This window comes from Mus pahari, chromosome 8, assembly GCF_900095145.1.
Source record: "Mus pahari chromosome 8, PAHARI_EIJ_v1.1, whole genome shotgun sequence".
Lineage (NCBI taxonomy): Eukaryota > Metazoa > Chordata > Mammalia > Rodentia > Muridae > Mus > Mus pahari.
The window spans coordinates 10458615-10469361 of NC_034597.1; the positions used below are offsets into that span (position 1 = coordinate 10458615).

At 44.0% G+C, this 10747-nt stretch overlaps 1 protein-coding gene across 3 annotated transcripts in view; it reads right to left on the reverse strand.

Annotated features, from left to right (window-relative positions):
* The window catches only part of LOC110325408 (ubiquitin-conjugating enzyme E2 E2), a 289650-nt gene extending 279934 nt beyond the window's left edge, over positions 1 to 9716 (reverse strand). For 2 of the 3 annotated variants that reach the window (XM_029541488.1, XM_029541487.1), the window contains exons 1-2: positions 9540 to 9607; positions 4315 to 4498 (exon numbers count right to left, since the gene is read on the reverse strand). In XM_029541488.1, the coding sequence (XP_029397348.1) occupies positions 4315 to 4465 (151 nt within the window). In that variant the 5' untranslated portion in view covers positions 4466 to 4498; positions 9540 to 9607. Of the gene's footprint in view, positions 1 to 4314; positions 4499 to 9539 lie in introns of all 3 variants that reach the window. The other variant, XM_021203384.2, reaches the window with a different exon arrangement.
* Positions 9717 to 10747: the final 1031 nt, after the last annotated feature.

Consider the following 10747-nt stretch of genomic DNA (forward strand, 5'->3'; position numbering starts at 1 on the left):
GACGAGCCAGCACAGAGATGCTAATGAGGTTCGGAAGTAAGCACCAATCACAGGCAGACACGTTCCCCTTAGGGCTATATAAACCAGAGGGTTTCGGGCTCGGGGTCCTTTCGCCTCGGCAAGCAAGAGAATAAAGAAGTTGTGGAAGAATCTCTGCGTGTCGAAGTCCTTCTATCCTGCAGGCAGGAGCGACGGGCGCGACATTCTGGGACTCTCTTAACTGCTGATATGGGAGCTTCCAGTTCCCATATCTAGACTTTCTATATCCCCACAGAGCGCATGCCTTAAGACACATCAGCACTCCTAACCAACAAAAATTTCCTTCCCAGAAATTCTCAAGAAAGCATCACATTAATTTTATTGCATATTTTTAATGGCAAAATAGTCTCTAGAAAAAAACCTTTCCATTGCACATAAGCCTAGAATGTAATTCTGAATACTGGTAAGTACCACACACCTGTCATTTTAAGAGACCACTGATTTAAGGTATATCATTAATTAAGTGTGAACATCAACTGTAAAATGCTTGCCGACTCCAAAACACTGAAAAGTTTTCAAATATATGCTTCAAGTAAAAAAAAAAAACAAAAAAAAACACAGTTATTACAAGCAAACTTCGGGGAGTTTGATCATAGACCAGAAGAACAATTAGAACTACTGAAATTTACCTTTCAGCCTAACAAAACCATGAAGTTGAAAACCAAATACTCTTCCTAAATTGGTATTTCACTGAAATCTCAGTAACATTACAGTATCAACTCTGAGAAAAACTGATTTGAAGTAAATCTGATCTAAAGTTCATTGCTTATCAAAATATCAACGTGAAAGAGGCGGATTCGATTCAAGGAGGACCTCAAATAGATCTTTTATGGAGCGGACTAGTAATTTAATCAAAACTACATATTTGTCACATTAGACATCACATAAATGTCCAACTACATATCTGCAAGTATCACAGAGCAGTGTAGGCACTCTAAGAGAAGCAAGTGAGGTAGACACACTCCAGGCTTTGAGATAAAACTGCTCTCAAAGGGAAATGCATCACAGACGTTCCCTTCCCTCTTAAAAAAGACAAAAGCTCAGGCTACTGTTTCAATAATTAACTGTTTTGCAACCACATAAATGAGGTATTTTAAGGAAACATTTCTAAAATACATTAATTCTACAATTATAGTACATTTATTATAGTAATTACTAATCCAACAATCCTAGCATTACAATTCACTTAGGAATTGAGCCCCCAAGTGAAAAGCCCTTTACCTGAGTTACTACAAAATGGATTAATTACTGCATCGGAGTTGCCCTAGTGACAACACTAAGTTCCCCAGGTTAACATTTTTATTAAATGGAACTGACGGATATCCTCACGGCAGTAAGTGGCATAAAGTCTAACTGACGGCACCCATATTCTAGAGATTACTATAAGCAAAATACTTACAGCATTCCAAATCACCACAGCAAAAGAGAAAACTGAGTCAGCTGGGCATCTAGCATACCTGTAATCCTAGCACTGGGGACACTGGTGTAGGTGGATCTCAGGCTCAACGCCAGCCTGGGCTGTATGCTAAGTTTCTAGCCAGCCTTGGCTACACAGTCTGAGTCTATCTCAAGTACATCCCCAATACTGAAACAAGAGGAAAATACGACTAGAGCCAATAAGTTATGTTCAAGTCAGAAAGCTGCGAGGCATTAGAACCTGGGTACCAAGCTCAAGCCTTTTACTGCTTATCTCATAGAATAATGGTGTTTAGAAAAACTTTTCATCTAAATATTGATTCTTCATTTCTCTTAAATACAAATTAAAATTTTATTTTGAAACTCCGCTACCCAAGACTAGCTCAGAGCTGTAGAAGAGCAAGAAACGTGTGAGCTGGCTTCCAGGGGCAAAGGACAGTGCTACTGTGCGGGAATGAAGGTAGGTCCTCTTTCCCCCACGGTGCTCAATAGTCCCACATTCTTGGAACCTTGATAACAAACCTTAATTTCTTATTTAAACCACTTAGCAAACAAGCAGCAATTTTACACGCAAAATCCATAGTAAATGGGATCACATACTGCCACCTGTAAATCATCAGGGAACCTAAAAGACACACACTGGTCACAGGTTAAACAGAATGATTCTGCCAGTGAAGAAACTGCTTTCTTGGGGAAGCGGCTACAAGACGCCTTTCACTGCAGTGGTATTCGTATTACTTCCTATTGGGTATCAAGCTGGTACTGTCCTGGACTAGGCACAGATAACCTCTCTAAAGTCAGTTTTTCCCTTATTTGGAGATGGTCTTCCTTCCATAGTTTATTCATGAAATCACTGGGGTGTGCTTTCTAAAACATTGTGGTAAATGGATTAAAAGATGAACTGTAAACTTGAAAGGTCCACATTAAGCAGTATATATTCCTTCAAAGGCAGAATCTGACTTTTTTTTTTGTAGGGATGCTCCCAGCTAGATAAGAGAGAAATCTCTAGTGATTATCGATCACAGAAGAGTCAAGGACAGTTCAACGGGTCTGTTCCCCACGGACCTGTCTAACCCTCTCTTCTCTCTTGAATGCCTGAAGCAGTCCTGAGTATGTAGACCAGGGCTGGATGTGAGTTTCGGGATGAAACTGCATAAGATCTCAACTGAACAGTATTACCCATCCACCACCCTAAACATTGTATTTCTCCACTCCTGACCTTTCTTGTCTACCCTGCCCCAGCCATACTTGGCAGGAGCAGGTCACTTTATGTTGTGCCATAGGAGGAGAGAGATCACCGTGCAAAGTCTCCTTGGACATGGGGTATAACAGCATTAAGATCAGCAGCATTTTTCCTGCCCTATCATGTTCCAACCTAAACTGGTGAATACCTGGAGCTATCTGACTTCATGTAATTCCCTCAACAGTAGTAAGAGATCCTGGCAAGGAAAAAGTGAATATTCAGGAGGCGTACACAGGGACAGGCTGCATGCATCTAGGACAGCTATGACTCTGGTCCAAAACATTTGTAGAGCATGCTACCAAAAGGCTGGACATCCTACATCTAGCTGGTTTAAATGGCTTGCTGAGCAGTCACCAGAGGGCCTGCAAAGGTTCATCCCAGGCCTGTGGATAGAACTAAGTTGGAAGGACAGTTTTTGTTTTTATAGGAAAGGAGTTCCATAATTCATATCATCCAATGGCTCATAAAGCTGTCATCCAACATTCGGAGAGTTTCCTGTACCTGAAGTTATGTGTTTTAAAAAGAATGTTAACACCTACATACAGCTGCTAGCCCCACTTCTTATTTGTTATTTTTATTTTTAAAAGGGTATTAAAGAGAATAAAATCACAAGCAATTGTGAGTCCACTGCATATAATCTGCCTTTCAAATTATCTTCCAAGCACCAGACTACAATGTAACGTTATCAACTCAGATTCCCTCTAAGCCTGGCGACATGCCAATCACTGTAAGAGGTTAAAGTAGCGATAGACCAACATCCAAGTTCCTCCTTCAAAATCTATCTGTCTTCTAGGGACAGAAGAAATCTGCATCAGGAGCAACCCACCACCACTAACAACTAACGTAATGAAATCAAAATGCATTAACACTAGTATTTCTGACCTTACCAACAAGGAGATTAGATACTAAATTATCACTTAATAATTACTTCAACAGAGTGTGTGTGTGTGTGTGTGTGTGTGTGTGTGTGTGTGTGTGTGTTCATGTGCGCGTATGTGTTAGTCACAAAAGTTATCTCCCCTATCACTCACTGTTTGTATTGGTTCGGTTTTCATTGTTGCTGAGACAGGATCTCTTCACTAAACCTGGAGCTCATTTACTGGACAAGATTTGATTGCCAATGAGCTATAATGATCCACCTGTGTCCAATCACACACACACACACACACACACACACACCTCTGCTCAGAGCGCTGGTATTACAGATGTGCATACCATTCACCGTTTTTATATGGGTGATACTAATCTAAACTCAGCAACAAGCACTGTTCTCACTGAGCCATCACCCCACTCCCCAGACCTAGTCAAGAGATTCTCAATGCCAATTCTGTGTCATTGTGCATATATTCACAATCAAATAACCAGAAATCAAATTATACTTTTATAGTGTCCTGCCCACATTTTCTATCAAGATATAAATATATCAATACACTACAAGTGCCAATTTTATAATATGCCATGACTTTAAAAAGGTTTGCACAATTAAAAAGCACATTTTTAAAAGACCACATCATATAAAAGGGGAGACGATCTAGAAGCCCTATGACCTTCAGTCCAGCAAATCAACTAAGCACAAGGTAGGAAATGCAAATGAAGCGCCCACAGAGGCTGGCTACCTTTTGGCACTGGTTGAGAGCTTCGCGGCTGTCTTGCTGGATATCTTCCCCTCCTTTTTCTTGGGCTGAACTTGTTCTCGATCAGGTTCCTGCTGAACGCTCTCCCGCTGATCTCCATCAGAACTTCCTCCACTAGTGCTTGGACTGTCATCAACTCTCTGCGCCTCAGTGGACATCTTAGATCCTAGATTAAAGAATGACACGTCATTTATTCTGCTGTGGTAGGGACTACAACAAGGTATGTTCAGAATGAAGAGAAACAGAGCCCACGAAACAAAAGAAGTATAATTAGGTATAAAAATGAGAATTGCCCATTTATAGAACAAATAAGTCTGGGGTTTGCCAAAACCTCTCTTCTCTACATTCATGGAAAATTTAGAAACAAATGTTGGTAGCAATTTTATTCACAAGGCAGAAAGTAAAGGGAATTCAAATGTTCTCTAATTGATGGTGCATGGTGCATCCACATGACAATATACCTCAGCCACAAGAACAAATGAAGTCTGGCATCTGCATGCTTCAGCAGGAAGATCTTGAATCTTTATGCTAAGTGAGTGAAGCCAGCCAGAAGGACCAGACTGTACAAGCTCATTTGTAAGGAATGTCCAGACAGGTACATCCGTGGGAAGGTAGAGACAGTACAGGAAAGTGTTTTCTAATGGGCAGAAAGTTTCCACTGAGTGATAATAATATTCTTAAATTAACTAGTGCTTATAGTAGAAAACCTCGGCGTTTTTCTGCTTTGCTCTGTAGTGCTGAGGACTCAACTCAGGATCTTGGAATGATAGGCAGGTGCTGCCATTGAGCTACCTGCAATCCCTAGGCTAAATTGTACACTTTAAGATGGCAGCCTTGGGGCTGGAGGGGCAGTTTGGACAGTGCATACTCAGCAAAGTTCAACCTCCAGCATTTAGAAAAATGGAGGGGGTTACTTTTATAAGGTAAATTATATCTCAAAAGAACTGGCACAAGGTAAACCAGAAGGGGTTGGAGAGAGAGTTCAGGGGTTATGAAAACTGGCTGCTCTTCCAGAGAAACTGGAATCAGTTCCTAACATACACATGGTAACTCACAATGGGCTGTAACTCCCGTTCCAGGTGATATGACACCCTCTCTGGCCTCCCTGGGCACCCAGGCATATATATGGTACACAGACATACATGCAAACAAACACACAGAATATAAAATAAGTATTTTAAAAGGTAGGGGAGGACTGAGAGCCTAATTTTCATAGGCAGTGGGAGAAGCATTCTGGGCTCAGCTATGAGATGTCCAGACAGGTAAAGAGACCTTCAAAGTGTCCTGACAAGTCGGTGTAAAAAGGCACAGGGCTGAGAGAGAGGGGTACTGCCATGCTAACATCCAGTCAATATATCCTCAGAGCGGAGCCAAGCTTAAAATCCTCTAAACTGGGAAACTGTTTTAAGTAACCTTTGTGATAACAGAACAGAAACTATGTGGTCCTAAATAAGAACTGAAGCTTAGGAGGGTGTAGGCTCTGACCCAGCTCAACTAGGCAACCATGTTGCACAACAGATAGAGAGTGTAAGGAGACACTGAAGGATTCCTTTTTTCCCAGTCTGGAGGAAATCTCCCTAGAGGTTCGGAATTCACTTTGCTTTGAGTTCATGCTCCTGGAGCAGCTCTGATGACTAACTCAATTTCCTTAATACTTTGATACCTAGGTAGCTGTTATAACCTAGATAGCGACACAAAAATGCACTGAGAGAAAAGGAGAGCCCTTCTCCAATCTCACTGCATCGTAATCAGCCCCAGGTTGGTCCTTACTATCACATCCTGTATGACCTAACAAGCTGACAGACCTAGAACGGAACTGACAAAAGTCATGTTCAGACACTACAGGGCCTCAAGCCACCAGTAATCACTTCGAGTATCATATAGCTACAGCTCAGACATGTCTTTGAAAAACGAGACTGCCTGTGACTAGAGTCATCACCACCACCACCACCACCACCACCAAGAGTAAAATACACATACATGGGGAAGGGAAGAGAAATAGAAAAAGAGTTTTATCCAAAGCCCTCTTGAAAAGGACCCTTTTTGGTTACTCTTAAATTAAGACTTTGAATTAAAACTGTTGTTGACATGGTCAAGAGGAAGCTTCAGAACACACAAAACCAGACACTTCAAACACAATTTATTACTATCATTACCCAGTTCAAAGGCATGACCCAGTGCCTCTGATCAACATTCATCACCATCAGTTCAACCTAGAGTTTATTCAAAACCATGGTAGCTTTTCTAAATGCAGGCCTTTAACAGACGGAAAGTTTTCTACGAGAAATTTATAAGACAAATATGCACAGCACGGTACTGGAAGAAGCAGGAAGCACAGCGATAAAGCATCAACAGATACTACATATGACATGACCACCCTAATCCCTAGTCCCTTTGTTCATGACATACAGTAAGTCTGTCCAAATAGCTCTCACACACTCACAGGACACTGAGGCTGCTCTCCCTCCCTCCTGCAAGTGGAGAGCATCATTCCCCACGGCTAAGACACCTTTTATGAGCAATAAAGTCACTTAACAGAATACTGAAATTTTATGTCACTATGTTTCATGTCTAGCTCTAAAAGTCTGAGTATATTTCTTGGGTTTTCTTATTTGACTTTAACATTCTTATTATTGGATTTAATATTTGTATTCTTTCTCAGCTTGCTTCTTTGAGTTAAAATATATCTACAGTTACATACTTACCTTGTAAGTATGTGCTATAGCATGCTAGATAAGCAGGTGTATAAGTAGGGAAACAGAAAGAAGCATTCTTAGGATTAGATGCTCTCAAGGCAGGGTACTGTGAACAAACTGTTAAGAGATGTGAAATCAGTGAGAAATTGTTCTATGTATCCTAAGAACTCTAGAAAAGTAGTTGCCTTCCACTGAGAGCACAGCTGTGACCGTTGTGTGCTGCATCAGTCGTGAAGTGCAGACATTTCAATGTTCTTTATGAGCACACCTAGTAATGTGTAAACTATATAATACTGAATAGACTACTCAATGATGTAATGGACCATAATCTGAAACTGAAATTCCCTCAACTACTTCAGAATACCAGAAGATTAAACTACTAAACTACTATTGGAGGTCTGGGGATATGGCTCAGTTCTAGAGCACTTGCCAGGCATATATGTGAAGGCCTGGGCTCAACCAGAATGCTTCCCCAGAAAGCATTTAAATGGCTAAATAGAAGCATAATCATTTCTATTTTTAATCTAATATACCTTATCTGATCCAAATCTTTACCTACAAATGACAAACCCTCCTGCGAACACTGACAAGCACTATAAAAACATTTAGAAACAAAGGCTCCATATCTCCTATTCAAATGTCAAGAGTTAGACTTTCTGCTGAGTGTTTTCTGAATCCTTGAGTACAGAAAAAAGGGAACAACATGATTGTGTACTCTGACACAATTAATTCTTATGAGAGGAAATCCTCTGTAGATCATTCAAATGATCTATGTATAAAATTGGTGTCTTGTCTCTCTAAAGTAAAAAATGAATGAGTCCCTGAATTAAAACGTCTACATATTAACTTTTCGGGCATTTTAAAATTAATTCCTAAAGAGCTAATTCCCTAACCTAGAAGGAAGCTAAATTCCAGGGATCTAACACAAATACATCCTCCAATGACAGTTTCAAAGATCTTAAGACACCTAAAGTGATATTTTTACTTCAGATTCAGAGTAACCCTTAGTTTCTAACTAAATATAATCATATTACATTTAAGTATTTAAACACACTCATTTTTTAAGCTTTATTGACTATGTGCTCTGTGATGTCATTAGGCTCTGGAAATTCCTAGCACATAGTGAGTGAAATTAGTGTGTTTCAGAAAAACTAAAGGATCTAAACAAATCCCACCGATGAAACCAACGGTACTCAAGTCCACATTACTATTCAAATCATCAAATGTCATGATTTCTAAAAACTTAGAAAAGCAAGTATTCATTTGTGCAGCTACAACAGGAAAATGTGAACTTGTCATGGGCATACCAGTTTTTCTACTTGGGATTTCTTAACTTTTCCAAAACATAAAATATTTTATATTATACACCGAAACTGTAGCGCTATCTAGCTTTCCAGGTGTCTGAAAATATATTTATTTGGAAAATAAAAGTGGAGAACCTGATTGGGGGAAGTGCTGTGCCCTAGAGGAAAGAGCTCAAGGTATGACCTATGAAAACACTCCATCTTCACCATTGCCCACAAACAAAACTGCAAAGCGCCCAGGAGCATCCTGACTGCCTGAGGAAAGACAAACATTTAGATTCCCAAGATTTCATTTCTAGAGCGTGCTTTTCCAAATCCAAGGATTTAAAACTAAGATGAGCTTTTAAAAATCTTTCACACTAAGGTAAGTCCTAGCACATTCTTTTGTACTTTAAAATGGAAATACTCGAGTAGACCCTCAAAATTACACAATACAAGGTTAGAGGATAAGAGTCTTGCAAATCAGCAAATAGGTCCAAGAGCTGCCACCAAGCCAAGGGTGATGATGTCTCTCTAATGCGGCCTTAATTTCCTTTAGGGAAGATGGATGGGGCATTTCAGGTTAGTCGTGGAAAAAGAGACACAAGAAGCCAGGCTTTATGTTTATTAGAATTGGAAAAGGGCAAATGGATCAAAACATTAGGAGCGAAGAGGGGGTGGGTGGGGATGGGAGGAAAGGGGTAATCCAGTTTCCAATCAGGCCAGTGGGTGTTGCAGAGAAGCCAGAGGAAAACTGGCTTTGGAGTCAAACTGTGGCAAACATCGGGCATTACAAAAGACCACTGTGACGACCCACACCCCGGGGCATCACGCACACACCCAGCGGGTACTCCCTCGCCCGCCCGGACACCTCGTGTAGCAATTACGCAATTTGGGAAGAGCTCCGGACAGCCGGGCACTTTGCACCGCGACATCCATCCTGGACTTTGCAGAGACTTAGTTCCTGGCTGCGGTGGGCGCGGAAGGGGAGGGGAGAGGTCCTCGAGGGCGAAGGAGGGCCACACTCTGCGGGACGGGGGAGGGGCGCGCGGGCCCCAGCGGGCACGCGCAGGGCCAGGGAGGCCTGCGGGGCCGCGGGCGCGCACCCGAGCCGAGGCCGCGGCGGGGGCGGGGATCACGCCGGGCTGGCCCTCGCCGCGTGGGGTCCCCGCGCGCCCCACGCCGAGGTTCTGGCCGCGGCCACGCCCGCCCGCCCTCACCTACTCACCTCGCGGCGTCGCCCGCGCTCCAGCCGCGGCTCGGACGCCAGTCCCGGAGTGAAGCCGCCGCCTCCGCGAGCCGCCGCCGCCGCCACCGCCGCCGCCCGCCGAACGCGCGCGCCCCCTTCCAAGCGCGCGCTCGCCCTGCCCGCCCTGAGAGCCCGCGACAGCGCGAGCCCCACGTCGGCCTCGGGGTGTCGCGCCCGCGAGCCCGCGACGCGCTTTAGCCCCGCCCCCGCCGGCGCGTGCCCGCTCGAGGACCAGTGAGGTGCGCGCGCAAAAGTAAAGTGACAGCTGAGTCCTGGGCTGGGCCCGCCGGAGCAAAGGCGGGTTAGGGCGAAGGGAAATGGAGGAGGGAAATCGAGGCTCGACGGCGGCGGCAAGGGAGGGACGCGAGGACCTTGAGGAGCGCACGAATTAAAGGGACACGCGGGCTAAGGGGTGGGGTTGCGCTTCAGTAGGGTGCAGTGCGGCGGACTGGGATGAGGGGTGAGGAGAACCCACACACACGCGCACACACACCATGCACCACCAGCTCGTACTCGCGCAGGACCCACCTGCACCGCCTTTGGAAAACTTCGCGTGGGCCCGGGTGAAGCCACATTTTACCCCATAAGTGCTGCAGGAAAGGTCCTGCTGTGCCTAGTCCTGTCCAGGACTGCTAGCTGCTACTCTGGGCTGGAGAGGGCAGGGTGGGACGAAGGGAACGGGAACAGCACTATCAGAGCCAGTGGGAGGCTGCCACTGTGACTGAAAGACCCCTGTGGGACAGTAGCCATGCTGTGGGTGGTCTGAGGAATAACAAGGTTGCCCTGTCATTGTAGCCCAAAATAGCTACTGAAAACAAAACAAACAAAAAAACCTGCACATGCTTTGTTAACTCAGCACCGATGAACTCACCTCACCACCACCACCACCACCACACACACACACACACACACACACACACACACACACACACACACCTCCAACCTATCATAACAGCTGAGATCTAGGACTACTCTTAAGTTCTTTGAGGATTCTTGGGAGTGGTTGACCCCATGCACTAGTCCAGCCCAGCAGAGAGGGCTGAAGACAGACATCCATTTCAGGTATGGTCCAAATCACTTGAACAGTGCTAGCCAATACATAGGAAACCATGGTAAAGCCAGCCTACCAGGTACCATAGGCTACCATGGGAATGTGAAGCTCTGAGTCACTCAAGCAGCCTAAACAA